The sequence below is a fragment of the Streptopelia decaocto genome (genome assembly GCF_964273445.1).
Source record: "Streptopelia decaocto genome assembly, chromosome: Z".
NCBI lineage: Eukaryota > Metazoa > Chordata > Aves > Columbiformes > Columbidae > Streptopelia > Streptopelia decaocto.
Genome location: NC_138657.1, coordinates 22,408,877 through 22,428,119, shown reverse-complemented (window position 1 = coordinate 22,428,119; position 19,243 = coordinate 22,408,877). Strand labels below are relative to the sequence as shown.

General features: G+C 35.5%; 1 protein-coding gene across 1 annotated transcript in view; it reads right to left on the bottom strand.

Annotated features, from left to right (window-relative positions):
- The window catches only part of PTPRD (protein tyrosine phosphatase receptor type D), a 355,891-nt gene that overhangs the window by 208,069 nt on the left and 128,579 nt on the right, over positions 1-19,243 (bottom strand). Inside the window, exon 3 of the mRNA XM_082074403.1 lies at positions 3,920-4,065. Within this exon, the coding sequence (XP_081930529.1) occupies positions 3,920-4,065 (146 nt within the window). The remainder of the gene's footprint in view (positions 1-3,919; positions 4,066-19,243) is intronic.

Genomic DNA, 19,243 nt, shown 5'->3' with positions numbered 1-19,243 from the left:
GATGGCCACTTTAACATAGTTACAAGAAAAGATAGGATGAAAAACAAACAACAACAAAAAAACAGCTAACAAGGGCTGTAAGAAAGGATTCTGTAACTTAATGGTTTTTTTTAATCGGAAATTCATCAACAATCTCTCTCCATTTTCATTGCTTAAGTACTCTATCTTCAAATGCCAGTTACATTCATTTTAATTGCTGCAGGCTATATTCCACTCTACTCACAGAATGCAGCTCACTCATTCATCTAGCTCCAAAATGAAAAAGGGTCAGCAATTTCTGAACGACATAGGACTACTCAGTTTAGCTATGCATTTAAGCCACAAAATGTAAATAGATTTATCCAACAATGTATTAAAAAACATGTGACTAGTTAAGAGTCTAAATAATAAGGCTACACGTTAAGGTCAGCCAGAATCACACCCGTTTTTAATGAGTACAGCAGCACTCGAGGCATCGGAAAAGCCTTCCTAATAATTAAGTAATAGTATCAATCTATTTAATGTACATTAAAAAAAGTCAATAATACATGTTTTAAACCATAATGTAAATAGCACTTATCAAGAAAAGGCAGACACCATTTTTTTTTCTTTTTTTACAAAATAATTAATATTTGGCCATAATCTATACATACATATATGCACAAAACAGTTTCCACATATGTTTCTGTCTGTATGTCTCATTTTCACACAAGTAATCGATTAGATCTTGATACTTGTTGAGAGTAAGAGAGATATAAGGTACAGGGATGGGAAATATGGTAAATATGGTTATATGCCCATTATCTTCCTGTTTTGCTTATAGGAATTGCTCACTTTCTTCTTGGCAGTGGAAGAGTTCTAAGTGGAAATGAGCGAAAACACTGTTGTGTTTGGTTTTTTGTTGGTTGTGGTTTTGTTTTTTTTTTTTTTTCTCCTGAGAAGAAATTGGTTTGATAGCCCACAGGCTGTATGCTTTTTCCACCATATTTAAGTAAAGTCATTGTCCTACACAAACCTAGACAACACTAACCTTCTGGTTTTGGCACAAACAGGAGAATAACTGGAATTCTTGATAAACTGGCATTTATGAGGGAAAGGAAAATTTCACAATCTTGAAGCAGACAGACTAACAATTTGTAGACAAAAAATGAAAGCACAGGATAAAAATAATCACAATTGTTACACTTTAAAAAACAAACTGTTATTTTTTAAATCTGAATGCTGAATAATTGTAGCTGGATTGACAATGAAATAAGTGCAGCAGATTGGGCTGGGCAAGTATTGCAGAGATTAAGTTTCAAGTCTGTGTCTCCAAAACCTGTATAACAAAATGGATTTACTTTTGCTGGGATGAGTTCTCCCCTTTCCTGTATGTCATAGATAGTTAATTTTGCTCAGTCCTCCATCTAATGAATGAGACTTTAAAAAACAAACAAACAAACAAACATGGATTTTTGAATAAAACCAGTGTCATGCCATGGGGTATAATGGAGATTTTTTTTTTCTTCTCTGTTGAAGTTCCTCTGAGAAAGACTTCTTAGTAACCTGAAGTTACTTAAAACTTCTAATTCGTATTATTTGAATTGATTTGAAGCAAGAGGAGAAAAAAGAATCCCCCTGTATCACATTAATTCATGGTATATACTTGCAACATAAATAAAAGATGAAAGATTAATAGCGAACCCCTAAAGATCTTATTGTACCCTTACATTTCAGAAACAATGAGTAACTCTCACCACGATTCTCACTCAGTTGTGAGAATTGCCCTGTAAGCAAGAACATTCCACACTCAGTGACAATAATCTTCAGATATACGAAAAGGCCACTGCCAAGAGAGAAGGAATAGACTATTTGTTCCCCTGTTGCTAGATAAGACAATTGCTATGTACATCAAGATCCAGAAAAAAGTTCAGGTTTCATTTGAGAAAAAAATATCATGGCAAAGTTCATGAAGTACTGTGGCAGGCTGTCCAGGTTTATTGGAGGGAGCAAAAAAAAAAAGTAACCCTCAGCATGTCTGGGCAGGCATGGGAATTAGAGGGCACACTGAAGTCCTTTCCAGATGTATTTACTAGGTTTCTATGAGGATGGACAGGTGGCCAGGTAAAACATTTTAATGTCTTGTATTACTTAGTAATCAAACTCAGAGAAATGTGCAAAATATTAATGTGAAAGAAGATTAAAAGAAGTGCAACCATTTATTCTCTTATTGGTGCACCTGACAATCTCAGATGTTTCTTCTTTCCTGAATGTTCCACGTGTCTTTTCTGAATCACATTTCTACGGTTGTTCTGTTCTTATTTAGAGACTCTATGTCACAAATTAATGGTCTTACTTTGGACAGGAAGGAAAGTTGTTTAAAATGCTGAAGTACTCTGCACATTTATCACTACTCTGCTCAAAGGTTATAATAAAAATTATAAAATACTTGGTGTTTTCTATTTCTTTGAATAACATTATATCTTACTCGGCTATACAGCTTGTTCAACAGTCCACTGAAAGTATTTTTAAACATTTTTAATTATTTTTTATAGTTCCATTCAAATATTTTTATAGAAATAAAACTTTTTATTTTTGCTTATTCTCGCTAAAAATAGGTACATATGTACACAGAAAAAAGATATGAAGCTAATAAACCATGACATATTGCAACACAGTAAACATGTACATGCTCAATCTTTCACTGTTTAGAACTCACCTTGAGCGAAAATTTTGTGACCAGAATGGAATAAATTGTGTTACTATGTTACTATGTTAATCCCTCTAGCTAATTATAGCTCTGCATATGCTCTGCAAAGTGCAAACAGTTCTTGGCACTAGAAAGTCACATTTAAATTCGTGCTTTTATTTCTCACATTGTATTAAATATAAAAGCAAAGCATCATACTCGTTAATAAACAAATTTCAGTGCTTTTAGATATTTTTGAATGGAAGATGAATTAAAAAAATTTAGTTTATAAAATAAATGCCATTATTTTCTGCTGACATAAATCTAACCGGAAAGCCAGGGCAACAAATGTTCCCAAATATTACTGAAAATTAACACAGAAGACTTCAGTATTCAGGTGTATATTAGATAATTTGCTCATAAAATGCATATCGTAACTGGTTTATAAACAAATTAGTCAACTTCCAAACAGTTGATTTCTTAATGCAGAAAATTATTATTTAACACTGAAAATAGTAAAAATAGATTCAGTGAAAATTATACAGTCTTAGTGCCAGTTTTGGTATCCCTTCTACAAGCTTTCTACCATTTCCTGAGTTTTTTCTTCATGTTAAAGGTCAAGCCGTACTGATACTATTTTTTCCTGCAACTAAAAGAATTAATGATATTAGTTGTCTTATTTCCCCCAAATAACCAGTATCCTTTGAATAGATTATCTTCACTGTTTCCTTTAATTGAAGACTGAGGAGAGAGAGGAAACAGTTTCTCTAAAGCCTTTTCCTAGGTTATTGTTAAAAAAAAGAATCAAAAGCAAACAAGTTTTACATTTCCTCTTCAGCAGCAGGAACTACAGTGTCTCTTTCATCTCTTTCTGAAACAGTGGGAAGCAATTGTGGCAGGAGAAGCAGCAGCCTGGGTCTGTTCGATGCACTGTCATAAAAGGAGGTGGCTTGATCTCTGGAGACAGAAATTATTGCTCAAATAATTTTCCCCATCTCCTTCATGGAAAAGATAGCAGGCTGAACAGAAGCTCGTCAAGGCTCCCCAGTTAGATCATGACAGTTTAGAAAAAAGCAGTAGCAGTTTTGTCTTTAACAGTGTTATGCATAACCAGTTTACAAAATAAAAACTCCAAAAAAATGCTTCTACTAAATTATGACTGACAATCATATCTATTTTGCTTAATCACTGATAATATATCACACATATTGGGATTAGAAGAAAAGCTGGAATTAAATGTTTTTCAGAGGAACAGAACAATGGACCTAATACCTCAAATCTCTGATTGCTGACTTTCTTTCCCTTTTTGTTCCAGACAATTTTAGGTCTTGGATCTCCTGTGGCCTGACAGATGAACGAGGCGACTCCTCCAGAAACCCCTGTCTGGTCAACGGGAGTTCTTGTAAACTTTGGTGGTGCTGAAACAAACAAAAAAACCACCAAAATTAATCTAACTAGTAAACATAAAAAAGAAGCCATGTCATAATTTCAAAATGAAAAAAAAAAAAAGAAATGTTTTGTTTCTCCAGTGACAGTATTCACCTGCAAGAAAAAAAGCATTAAAAAAAGTAACTGAAAGGTTAGGAAAGTACTTACATATTTTACTAGCGAAATTTGTGTTAAAATGGAAATCTGATAGAATCAGAATAGCAAGATCACACGTTATAATTTATGACCATTATAAATAAAATACTCAATTTGTCTTCTGTTGCAAAATGAGCTCATCAATCAGCTGGAATAAGATCATGATTCATGACTTGATGTTATGGTGACAGGGTATCATGAAAACAGGATTCTCACCTTTGAGGCATTAAAATCAGTGACATTTAGGAGGAGAATTTTTAAGTTTGCTGTGGTGAACGTAAATGACTATGTATTAAGAGTCCATGAAAAAAGGGCTATAACAGAAGAGAGATTTATGCTCGGGCACAGTTTCACATATAGCTCCTGTTCACTCCCACATTATTCTACTCTGTCAGAAAAAAGAAAGTGAAAAAAGTGAAAAAAGATCCCACTATCACAACAACAGGGGAGGAAAGAGAAATGGAGAAATCATTTTAAAAGTAGGAAAAGGTGTTTTAATTAATTATTCTTTTTCCTTCTATTTCTGTTATAACATAATTAAAATGAATTTATTAGCCTTGTGATGAAACAAAACTTTCAATCTTACACCAAGACTCAACTTCTAAAGATTTCTTATAAAAATCTAACCATAGTACAGAAATGCTGAAGAGTTCCTATAAATATTTATATCATTCTCTTTCTTAGCTGAGAATTTTTTAGAGATCCAATAAACTTTAAGATACTAATTTGAGTTATATGAAGTGAATATTTAGGGAAAATAAAAGATAAAAACTCAGGTACTTGCTATACAGTCTTGCTCAGTTTCAAGCTGTTATATATAGTTGCGCTACAGTAGCTCTCACAATTCATTTTTGCTCTCATCTTTAACTTCCAGCAGTCATCTCCTTTCTGTTCTATACTTCTTTGCTCTTCTTCACTTTCCTCTCTTGTTCTGACATTTATGTACCTGTATTGTATTAGCGTTCATTTCTAAATTACCACTCTTAAACTTCTGATGTCTTATTCTGCTGAACTGGTCTTTCCGCGAGCAATACTTCTTGTCAGCATGTTTACTTAAATGTCAGAAACCCAGCAGACTACTGCAAGTATGCATTCATGTAACATTGGAAGAAATCCTGAAATAATTTGAAATGCCAAGAAAACATTAAGTGGTCATTATTATAAAACAAACTCAATACGTAGTTGTTATGTTGCTACATTAAATATGAGACTACGCAGATTCTCCTAAATTAAAAAACACATTGAGGCTTTATCACCCTACCCCTAAAGTGTAACACAACAGTCACAAAGATAATTTTCAAAAAATTCAGCAACAATATAATGTTCCTGAAAATCTGCATTTTTTTTCTTTATTAGAAATATCAGGCAAAATAGTTATAGCTCAACTTTTCAGAATACTCAAGTGTCCTTGAACTATCTGTTGTGCTAATTTTGCCTGGTGAATATGTACATGAAACCAAATGCAACAGCAAGTCTGAGCACAGCAGAATAGTATGCCACTGCTGCCATGGAGAACTTAAGAAAGAACTTTTCTGATGTCAAAAAATAGCCAGAACCATGGCAAATAAAATACATTTAGAGCAAAGAAACAAAAAAAACCTTTCCCAAGTTGCATACTTTATGCCTGGACCACAGAAAAGACTGAAATGTATTCTGATGAATACCATCTGGGTTTTGCCAAAACTGCTAGCTTTTAATCTTTTCCTATGCATGTATTAATTCAGCACTCTGATATATAAAGAGACATGATTGGATCTGATATGCTGATATTCTGTGGCACAAGTTGTGATTGCATGCCATCAAGTGAAAAATGATGCACTGCCATTCTCTTTTTATTCTTTTTGACATTTTGTGAATACCATGTTGAACCTCAAACCAAGGAAATAAAAATACTGTGTGGGCAAATCCATCAGCACAAAGTAACTATGTATAGTAGCTCATGGGTAGCTTTCAAATTCTAAATGTATGCCTCATTCAGACATGGAAAATTTGCTAATTTTGCCATGCATTCCAAGGGTCAAGGAGAGAAAACAACTAAATTTAAGAGCCATGCTGATCATCAAGTCCTGTTACACTTCACTTAACTATCTTGGAACCAGGAGAACTGCATATTTTTAAACCAAAACCAGAAGAAAAGCAACAAAATACAATAAGTAAAGACCATGTTGAACTGTGCTAAATTAGCTCTGGGGGAAACAAACAAACAAAAACAAAACAAAAAAAAAAAAACCAACCAAACAACAACAACAAAAACCACAAACCCATTGTATTGTACTATTAGGTTATATGTCACTGTCAGTCACGATGGTATCTATGGTTGATATGCTTTTACTAATATGCAATATATTATATTAGTGGTTACAACAATAAAATAATGTAAAAAAAGGGGAATCCCTTCCCTCTTCATCAGACACTCAGAGACAAACTCTCCAATAGCGCAGCTGAGATAAACACAAGAGAGCAGAGCATGCACTAATTCACCCCATATGACCATTTAGCTTTCCCATTGCTGCTGAACACAAAGGAAACAAACAAAATCCCTTTCATCTCCAACACTCTGCAAAGCTGTTTATCAAGCAGTGCACATAGCAATATATATGAAATTAAAAATTTTCCACTAAACTGCTGTTAGAGGTAAAATCAGTTTCCTGAAAATTTCTTCGTCTAGGACTGGGCCAAACCTGGTAAAGGACCATAAATGCTATAAATCCTTAAGAAAATTGTTTACTAGCTTCTGCAGAGCTGTATCTACATAGTGGAGCTGCAGAAATAGGGCAGAATACCTAATGTGGCTTTGATAGCTACCTGAAGAACAGTATTCTTCCAGTCCTATGTGAATTTTTGCTTGACTGGCAACTAGTAAAGCTGTTGTTTGTGAACTAACACCACTTGCTACAAAGCATTTGAGGCAAAAGACAAGCACAGCTGTTACATAATGATGTAATTCCCTATTTGCAGATACTTTTCAATGAAAACATGGTTTTAAGATTGTATGTACAGACAATGTATGTAAATACAACACAGTTTTAAGACACTAAGTGAATACTATATTATTGTATGTAAATACTGATTATTATTTACATCGATAAAAAAAACTTCATATTCCGCTACAGAAGGGAACCATGATGATATTTGTGTTTATCTTAGACCATGATCTAGCTGAAAAAATAAGGTTTTATTTTGCATAACTAAGTAACTCCTGTAAAAAAAACATTGCCACAACTCTTCCCCAGTGCCCAATCCTGAAAGTCATCTTTGACGGTTATTATATCTTTGAGGTATCAGAGAAGGTAAGTTAGTATTTGAACATATACAATTTTACATGAAACAGGAAACTTATAGTAGTCCTGTACGCTTCAGACATTTTCATACATACTGTGGCCATTTTCAGCAGTTCATCTTTAAATTCAGAAAATTACATTTAATTTGGCAAATGAGTTAAATTCTCTGCTTCAGGCTCTGCAGTTGCATCAGAAGGATAATAATGTCTGCATGTTTAATAGGTGTTGTGAGGATAAACTCACTTATGGTCAAGAGATCTTCAGACTGTGGTGAAAGTAGCCAGCCAACCATGGAGAAAGTTAGGTATTACACAATCCATCTTTGCATTATTCAATCTACATGTTCACCTCAGTACACATAAAGTGACCATCATCAGTGTAAGCGTATGTGAAATCATAACCGAACAGAATAAAAAATGAAAAGTAGTGTTTGTTGCCTTTATCTTTATAAAGGTTATTAATTAAGGTTTGACACAAATTATCTCCACAATTAATGTTGGCAGTTTCTTGACATTGATTCTGACCTAAGCTGCTAGGCACTCTAATAGAAAACACAATTACTCTGCACACACAGTTGTGCTTATTAACATGAGGGCAATTTTGATTGAGAACTGACAACTATTTTCAATCTCCCTTAACAACAGCAGTGTAGAGTCCAGCAAAAACTCTCTACAGCACACTTCATTAAGCACAGCAACAATCTATATGGGAACCTTCCAGTGCAATTAAATCTGCCAAAAAAAAACCAGATGTAATAGGTTACCAGCTATGATAACAAAGCCTTCCAGCTCTTCTGATACTCTACTTGGTTACATTTCAATAAAGCTGCAATTAAAATAACAGAAGTGTGATTAAAATAACAAAAGCAAAATTCAGTTAAAATCAGCACCTCATATTTCTGGACTTCAATTCTCTTGTGGGCATCATGACAGCATTCTCCTGGAGAAGCTGGCAGCTCATACCCCTGATGGGTGTACTCTTCGATGGATAAAGAACTGGCTGCATGGCTAGGCGCAAAGAGTTGTGGTGAGAGCCGCCAAATCCAGCTGGCAGCCAGTCACTAGTGGTGTTCCCCAGGGCTCAATATAGGGGCCAGTTCTGTTTGATCTCTTTATCAATGATCTGGATGAAGGGATTGAGTGCACTCTCAGCAAGTTTGTAGATGACACCAAACTGGGTGGCAATGTTGCTCTGCTGGAAGGTAGGAAGACCATACAGAGGGATCTGGACCACCTCGATCGTTGGGCTGAGGGCAATTGTATGAGGTTCAACAAGGCCAAGTGCCGAGTCCTGCATTTGGGTCACAACAACCCCAGGCAGCGCTACAGGCTCTGTGAAGAGTGGCTGGAAAGCTGCCTGGTGGAAAAGGACCTGGGAATGTTGATTGACAGCTGGCTAAACATGAGCCAGCAGTGTATTGTGGTGACCAAAAAGACCAACAGCATCCTGGCTTTTATCAGGAATAGTGTGATCAGCAGGACTGGAGAAGTGATTGTGCCACTGTGCTCAGCACTGGTGAGGCCCCACCTTGAATCCTGTGTTCAGTTTTGAGCCTCTCATCATAAGAAAGACATTCAGGTGCTGGTGAGAGAGCAGAGGAGGGTGATGAGGCTGGTGAGGGGCCTGGAGCACAAGTCTGATGAGGAGCAGTTGAGGGATCTGAAGCTGTTCAGCCTGGAGAAAAGGAGGTTAAGGGGAGACCTTATCGCTGTCTACAACTACCTGAAAGGAGGTTGTAGCATGGAGAGTGTCGGTCTCTTTTCCCAAGTAACAAGTCATAGGACGAGAGGAAATGGCCTCAAGTTGTCCCAGGAGAGGTTTAGATTGGAGATGAGGAAAAAATTATTCACTGAAAGGGTTGTCAGGCAGTGGAACAGGCTGCCCGGGAAAGCGGTGGAGTCACCATCCCTGGAGATGTTTAAAAGGTGTTTAGATGAGGTTCTTAGGGACATGGTTTAGTGATCAAGCTAGGTTAGATTATGTTTGGACTTGATGATCCTGAAGGTCTCTTCCAACTGCAATGATTCTATGATTCTATCAAAATTGCAGCAATATTGGCTATTACATGCAAAAAAACCAAAAGTTTTGTTTGTTTCAGCTTGTTTGTCTACCAGCACCCACTCCTTTTTTTGTGCTGATATTGAATGTTGACACTATGTCAAACAAAAAATTTTAAAGTAGAAGATTTCCATAACTTGGACTTATGGAGAGTACCACAAGCTTTGCCATCCTAGGTCTGAGGGTTCCCACCCTCTGCTGCTTGTTATGCACTTCTTGCTGGCACTCCTGAGAAGCTCAAGTGACAACTATTGAACTACTGCAAACTACACTCTAATACCTGAAGGAAAACAGAATTTATTGCTAGCTCACCTTAAATATACTGAGCTTCAATTTCTTTGTCTTAAGGAGTTTAAAGCCATTGAGGTAAGGTTGCTGCTTCACCAAGCAGTCAATCTGTCCAGAGTAGGCACAGAAACTTCTGAAATAGTGTACCAATATCCAGAAAGAAGCTGTCCTTTTTGCATATTGAGGCTCCATAAAATATATTTATAACCTGACACTAATATATTTTACTTGGATTGGAACATTCTGATAGCTTTGCACAAATATAAGAAAGCTCTTTCTTCTCTTTTGCACTTCCACATTGCCTTTTGCTAAGTACAGCATCATGTTACAGAATTATCTAACTGGTTTAACCTTGTTGCTCTATACTCTGTGCTGTGTTTTGAGAATACATAATACTCTTCCTCTGCACTCAAATAAAAAGTCTGACAAAATGTTTTTGAATTAGTAGTTCAGCTCCTTTCTTTCCACAACTACTGAGAGATATTCTTGTGCAGAGACATTTTATGGACATAATTCCTATAATTAAGAGATTAATATAAGGATAAGACGTCACCTTCTTTAAAGTGAGAGCTAATGGAATGTCTGCAGCCTAAATACAGCAAGCTCAGCATGTGGATCTATTATGAACAAGATATACAGAGAATGCAGACTTTAATGTATTTCTGTTTCTAGACCCTCTATTTGGGTGCATGACAGCTTCTAACATACCATAATTTAACTTGTAATTAAACTTCACCATATGCTTGAAATACGAAAATGTTTCCTACATCAGAAAAAAATTCAAAAAATCATATCCCATCATATCCTTTGTCAGCATTCATAACAAATGTTAATAAAGTATCACAGAATCGGAAAATATTAAACATGCTAAGATGCTTCTTTCAAATATACTATAATATTGTAAATTAATATATACTGACATTTCAAGAGACTCCTGAAAAATTACAGTAACTTTTTGCTTGTTACGACTTGCTTTGTAGCAATAAAAGCTTGAAGATGATACATTCACAACTGTTCCCATGGAACCTTTTCATCTGCCACTCAGAAATGCAGGTTGAGCATGAACAATGTGGTCTACCAGGTGCCTATGCACTTTGGGATACTTCACACACACCACAAGAATCACTGTCACTTAGTGCAGAGTCCGGTGTATTACTGGTCTAGTGATATCAAGTTTCAGAAGGGAATGAGACTGGACCCATTCCTAGTTATAATTCTGCAGTCATTCTTCCTATGCCAAATTATACACTCAGAAAATTCCCACATGAGGTGAAAGAAAAAAAAAAACCCACACATTTATTCACCTCACAACCCACTATGTTATATTCCCTGCATTCCACTGACTTATCAGAAACTGCCATATATTCTAAGGAAACAGGACATAAACTGGTTCACATTCAATAACAGTGAAGGCTCCTGTCATGGTAAAAATGAACAAACAGGTAAATGTTTGTTCATTTTTGTATATGTATATATATAATATATATATATACATATACATATATATATACATATACATATACATATACATATACATATACATATATATATATATAATATATATATATGTATATATATAATCTCAGCCTGAGACTATATATATACATTACAAATTATACGAGTTATTATTATTTTCATAATTCCTCTAGGAGCTAATATACTCAAATCTATCATTTATATACATAATATTTAATAAAAAAGCTTTTTGGGCTCATTTATTTATTAAAAAGAATTTTCAAAGCACACTTATTTACAGCATTCACTACTAATTTACTCATTAATCATAATTGTGACATCAGTTAGACTGATCATTATTATAAGCAATTGTTTTGCCTTAATTCTAACCTGCACTTACAGTAGCTCTGCAAATTGGCTATGTAAGAAAGTTAATTAGCTTTTTATTTCTGTAAGGACAGACGAGCATTAATTTGTATTCATGAAATCTGCATAAAGAAATCCTAAAGTTACCAACTGGTATGTTACTAAAGGCTCATCTGTCAGTGACAAGCTCATGAAATTTTCCTGTTTCTCAATGTAAACCTCTTAAAACTGCATCATCCTTACATTCTTCAGCAATAAGAGTAGCAACAACACAATCTCCACATGCCATGATACTCTGAGCAGCTGAATACTTTATTATCCTGTGAATGAAAATTACCAGTTTTTTGTCTTTGTAACTATAATAACCAGTAACCCAGCTATGCCAACGAATTCCAGCTGAAGACCTTGATCCATTCAGTTCACAAAAAATATCTGCAGCTATAAACACAGGTTTCTCTAAATCCAGGGTGAAGGAAACTAAGTCATTTCCATTTACAGGCACCACAATATCCTCTTAAAAACCCAGTCCCTACAACAATGCCCATAAAGTCTTTATAATACATCACAACATTTATCTCCCCACCTTCTTTCTAGTACACATATTCTTCTAAAAACAAAAGCCCTCTGAAGAAACAAGTATGTCAAAAAAGTCTGGGTTTTTTGGGTGAGTGATAGTTTTTTGTTTTCCAGTTCAGCAGTTATCTCCAGTTCCCCAGCCTTCCATCAGCCAGAGCATACCCACCCTACACGTTGTAGCAAGTGGTTCAAAAAATATTATCACTTCCTGATTTCTCAAGGAAAATATTAGAAGTCAAGCCTATCTTTATGTTTTCAAATTTTCTGCAAGGCATAGTACCAGTTTACTAGGTTGACCACTGAATTCATTCTTCCCTGAAATATGAAATCAAATGACACACTTACAAGGCCTTACAGGTAGAATAGGCAGACTACATTTTCCAAATTGTCTAATGTTAAAATAGCACATTCCTAATTTGTACCTCTAGGCTGTGCAAACCTTGGTACCAGCTCATTTCATTGTGGATTATGTACGCTTTTTTAGAGAAAGACATTATCTGAGCCCTAGGGACATAGAAGGAATACAAACCAACACAGACAGCAGCAGACATTTATTTATTTGCCAACTAATATCATCATCTCCGCCCGCCCCCCCCCCTGCAACCCCCATATTCATTTATGGTTTATAATAACTGGGAGAAAGAAGAACCTATGTGTGAAACCTGCAAAAAAAGCTTTTGTTAATACTATAATCCAACACATTTACACCCTAAGTAGGATGAAGCTAAAGAATTTATCGCTGTGCTTTTTCTACTAAAACGGTTGCAGACAACCTGATAACAATTTAAGTTGGTTTCATGACAAATTACTAGGACACTTACTGTAAAACTGAGACCAGCCATTAACTGCTGCCTTGGCAGAGTGCTATCACAATAAGCCTAAGGCGAAGCAAGGGCTGACGGGCCATCGGAGTCTAACTCCTCCGTGATCAGGACAAAGGATAAGGCTCCTGAAACCAAACCTATTCCCACTTCTGTCTTCTCTTGCCTTCAGCCCCCAAATTGTACATATAGTTTTACCTGCCAGAGCTACACACCCACTACCTTCACTACAAACTTTAATGTTCTTTTAAATATCACTACAGAAAATGAAACAGTTTTACACATTTGTTTCTAAATCCCCTGTTGTTCGCTCCAATGTCTCTTCAGCTGTTTCTACACAAGAATTCTGGTTTACGCTACTTTAAGAAAAGATAATCAGGATGCACTGAAAGATGTAGGTATCATTCTCACGCTTATAGGAATTCTAAAACCGTAAATTTAACCCAACTGCACTCATGCTGTTAAGTTACAGACCAGCATATGTGTTCTAATCCACAATACAAAATAGGTATAAGGTTGTGTGTATACATAATATTTATCACATACAGTATATGTAAAATCTGGGCGGGCTTAATCTATCTGCGTTAGAAAGAGCAACTTGCTAGGTAATCCAGTACTAAGCCTTCTTCCAGCAGCAAATGAAAAGCATAAAGCCTCTTGAAACTAAAAGGTTAGTGACGTGCACCACTTCATCCCCCAGGAACATTACATAACCTTGTCATATTCACTAATTTAATGAAAGAAAGTTCCGCTTCAAAGCCCTCTACTGCTTCTGTTTCAAAATTTAATGTCTGTGGACTGCATATGAATTATTTGGTAACCGAGAGCTGACACTCCTTTTCAGTGTGCAAAGTAGAACGAGTGCATCTTAAAATGCCAGGCAAGCTGATCTCTTTCCAGAGGAGTTTTGCTCTACGAGAAGAGGGGGATAACTAGATCCTACAGGTCAGAGTTGCAACTAATGACTGAGAGTATCTGGGTTATGACTAGAGAGATGGCCTTTATTGGTGTTTCAGTCTTAAAAAAACTCCTAAAAGATAGGTACCAAAGCTAGGAAGAATAAAATTGGGGCATTGTAACAAATGAGTGAATCTTCTGCTATTTTTTTTTTTTTTTTTAAATCTAAGCAAAACAGAATGTATACTTGGCCATTTATACACAGAGAAGATTGCTGATTAGCAACTGTGAAAGGAAAATCACCTATCTAATGACTCAAAGATAAAAGAAACCATTAAAATCTACATACTAAATATAGTTCAGTGTTAATGCTTGACAAGGCACCCATATGAGCAAATTCTCATAACTCCTATTCAAGCAGAAGAGAAATTAATAAAATTCTGTCTGAAAAGAGACCACATGACTCTAAGTATCTTCTTCCTCTTCCACCACTAAAGGCAAACTGCCTTGTTACCAATACCTCAACTGGCCAGCACATCAAACAGGAAAAGCATTGTTACAAACTGCTACAATATTTTGCGAAAGTGACCCAAGATCCCAGTCTTCTGCACAACGTGTCTATATGGGTAAAATGCCTTAAAGTTATCCATTTACTGTAAAATCACCCCCAGATCATGCCAGCTGAGGGTAAAAGAAAGAAAAATTTATTAATCTAAACACGTATGTTATCAAAGTCTATAAAAACATGGGTGACAGACAATTTGAAGTCATTCAATCCTTCTATTGCAGCTACTAAAAGTAAAAACACCTTCCTTCTGCACTTTTCAGGTAAGGCAAAGAGGCTTAGCCTTGGGACCAAGCCTCTGGCCAAATACTAGTCATCAGCCTTCATCCCCAACAGATAAGGAATATACCCAGTCTATTCCTTGGTTATATAAAGGTGACCTTTATATTCATCAAACTTGTCTCAAATGCAATAACCAACCTTCAACTTGGTGACGAGGCAGTTTTTACCTTCTGCTCTTTTGAAGTATTCTGGACAGAATCATGTCTTGTCCTGGTGATAAACACATAGTTTTACACCTCTTTCTTTGTTGGGTTAAAGTGTTAAACTGCAGAGGGGCAGACAGTTTTTACTTGGTACAAATCAACATCCATATAAACATGGACAGTTTGAGGCATTAAGGGGTTTAAGATGAGTTTCAACTTGAGAACTGGCATTAAGAGATGGCATGACTTGACATAAGTGCAATTTACTGAGCTAAACTGGTTAATAAAAAGACTATTTCATTATACTTGCTATGAAATAGAACAATACTATTTAGTAGAGCCTCATAAATCTTTCATTCTTACAAGGTTAGAACTACGTCATCCCAGAACTTGATAAACACCTCTCTGTTAGTTGTAAAATAATATTTACCATTTGCCTACAACACTTGATTATGTGAAACCTAAATTAGATGTCCAGCCAAGTAAAGAGAATATATGTTCCTCTTAGCAGCAGTGCTGTGAGAGCTATGCAATGCAGCCAGGCTTCAGCTGTACTAAAAGACAGGTTAGTGTGGCCTGTAAGATGATACATTACTGATGCATAAGCAGACATTCATAAACTAGGCCAGAAAACAGTTTCTGAGTATTAGAAAAGATTCAGTCACTAAAGGCCCCAGTGGATTGTCCCAGTTCCTTGCCTACAAGTCACTTAAGATACATTAGTATGGTTAACACAGTAAACTAACCTGCTCACTAACCTGCTCTGGGTCATAGTTATGCAGATATAAGTACTGATTAGAATGAATTTACATGGGCAGTATTTTTAATCCTTTGCATTATTGGTACTACACAAGTGTCCTACCGTGTAGCTCCTGCTGTGAATACAAGTTCCTATAAGTCACATACTGTTGTCAGTAAGGCAAATGCACTGCCAACACACAAAATATCCTACTTGTAAAGTGCAATTTTGTAGTTAAAACTGCATCTGTTCTTTCAGCTTATTCTACAGGAGCCATTATATGTTGATCTAACTCCTCTCCAATAAAGTTATGCCAGCAGAAATTTGAAGTATATATTGTGTACATTATATATAATACATTCAAGAATGTGAGAACTAAAACCTCATATAAAGGTATGCACAACATAGTTGCAATTAGCTCAAAAATTCAATTAAATAGTAGAAACATAACCAGAGAAATGTATCACTACATAGAAGTAAAACTCTAATTACTACAAGTCCGTTTCTGATTTAATTCTGACATGTGATAGCAGTTCATACAATGATGTTTTGCAATCTATTACCCAAAATCACTGAAGAGTACAATTACTTGATACCTTGTATGTAGCTGTACCATTGCACTTCCTTTACAAGAATATTGCATGGTTATTCACGTTACTTAAGTGACTTTAATATAAATTTCAGTCATTAAAAAAACCACCTAAACAGATATTCCTAGTCCATAATGCTGTGCATGGCTTACCCATATATGTATATCACCAATTATATCTTCCAGTCTTCTCCCTTTAACATAAATTTATTCCTCTCTAAAAACGAGATACCAAGAAATCATAACACTACATGGAACTGACATTCAGTCAAAGGCATGCTAGTTAAAGGGGGGCACAATGACAAATTCAAGGTGGAAGAGGGGCAAGAGTCTTACATGTGACCAGATACCATGCTGTAAGAGGAAATCTTACACTAGCATTATCCAGCTTCTTTTGCCACTGAATACAAACCTTTTCTGTTACTCAGCTAAAGAAGCCTAAAATTATTTTGTTCCATTCATACAGGTTATTTACAGTGTCAAAGTTAAAAGCACTGCCGAGTGATTTTTATTAATGTGGTATACACAGTTTGTGAAGAGCCTCACTTTTGTTTGGTCATTTCTCTTAAAAGGAATTCCTATCAAATACCACAATTCTGCTTTATCCTCACTTGAGGAAACAGTGGTCCATTCTTACTCTCCTCTCATGCATTGTCCTTGTCTTATGCCTTTCTTTCTCAATCCACAGCTGTTCTGAGACCAAGCTAAACAGACCAAACTGGAACTGTCAGTTCAGGTGTGTGGTCCCAAGAGAGTCAGTGAACACAATACAAAATCAACAAAGTTAATACACCTGGGCTTTACATTATGCTTTATCGGTGGAGTGATTATGTTTTTAAAGTGAAGGAATCCCCATAAATTGGGATTATGACCATACCACTGAAATATCCATGTTCAGAGGAGATCCTAGCAGGGTCTGAAATGAAATTAAATTAAATGCATTTTCAAGTTAGTGATTTGACACTAAATACTTGCAAGGCATTCTGTGATTTCATCCAATTTACTGTTTTTAAGGTATACTTGGTATTTTAGAAGGATCCCAAAATACAAGTTTGCAAGATTTTTATAGGACGCAATAGAAAGTTTCTTTCTCAAGAAAAAGCTAACTTACATTTGCCCTACCATAGAGGTTTTCATTCTGAAACCTCCATCATAATTGGAAAGCACAATTCACGCTCATCTTAAAATAAAATAACATTACTGAAATATAACTACCAATAAGGATTTCACCCTCAGTTTTTCCTTTCATAGGCAAATATGTTCTTTCCAATTATTATAAAAATAAAATGTAGTATCGGTCCTAGTTATGGTTCCCTTCTCAGTTTATATCTAAGTAGCAAGAAGAATTAAAAAAAAATCAGTGAAGTTTGGTCTCAAGAGATAAAATTGGAAGCCAAAAGCACTGTAAGTGACAGTTGGCTACTGGACAGAAGAGAGGGCAGAGAGCCAAAACTTTGTAATTCTAATCCCATCTCTGCTAATTGCTTGTTGTTTAGCTTCAGATAAATTACTTAACCTCCGTGTCTCAATTTCCCTACTTTCAGGATTATGCTACTTACATATGTTGCAAAACATAGGCAGGAGTATTATGGTGGTTACAAAATTTGTGTAGAGATTTGTGCTCATGCTTTGAATGAGAGGGCTTAAAAATGTTACAGTTTAAGCCCAATATACTTGTAGCAAGAATGGAACTTCTATTAGGGCAAAGGAAAGAAAAACAAACTATGCCCAAATCTTAAGAGTGTCAGTGAATATTGGTAACTATTTGGCAAAGCTGTTAGTCTTTGAAAATTGCAGTCCTCTGTATATCAGCATTGCAAAATGTTGGTTTAATTAACACTCTTTTCTCTAAGGAAATCAGCTTACATTGCACAAGTGTACTGAATGAGAACTGCTCATTTTGAGAGAGGTATGTACTGAAAGCAGTTATCTTTTATGAAATTATAATAAATTATTTGTGCAAAATATATTGCCCTGCATCCTAATTCAAATTCAAAGGTGTATAATTAATATTGTGTGTCCATTTAAATAATTGAATTGAAAGTTTTAATTATGCACACACATTAATTATAATTTATGACATAAATATAAATACAAAATATTCACTTATATAACAGTAAATACATATAGATACACTCACATCTATGTGATATGCATGTTTAAAAATTAGAAATTTGGGAAAATATCAGTCTTCAGCAAACTCTTGAAAGTATACCTTAAAATGGCTGAATGTTTCCTGAAGATAATTGAGAACTGGGATTTGCTGTCTGTGAACTCAAATTTCTATGTATCTGAATCTCAATGGCATATTCTGCATATGCAGAAAATGTGTAGTGATCTATCATTGTACTTCACCACCAAAGCTACAGTCTGCTCATAGGAATCATACAAATATTGGGTAAAATCTGCATCATTGCAAACCTTCTTGGTTTCAACCTGATTTTCCTTTTGAATATAAGAAGATAACAAGAACCAATCCATTGGCACAAATTCATATGAAGTCAGACTACTGATACCGGGGGCGCAAAGCATATAGCACGTCACAAAAAACCACTCAATAGTTGGACTCAAATATCCAAACGGGATAGGAACTGGGCTGTGGAAAGACAGGAATAAGAAACACACTGAAAACAAGGCTCATTTTATTTAAAAAACAAAACAAAACAAAACAAAACAAAAAACTTGACTATCAAAAGAGAAGCAGAACTTGGTGGTCAAAGAATACAAAAGGATAGCCCAAACCAAGAGGACTTTCAGGTCTGTTTAAGTAAAAATTTAAGTAAAAATAAGATCTTTATATATGAACATATACCCAGTCAGCCACATAAATTTATTAAAAATGTAAAATGTTTTAAAGCTTTGGCTTTACTACGCATAAAGGTTGCTTGCTCCCTAGGGCTGTCTGGAAACTTGTAATTTACTTGTGTTCCTTCATATGCAATGCACCACATA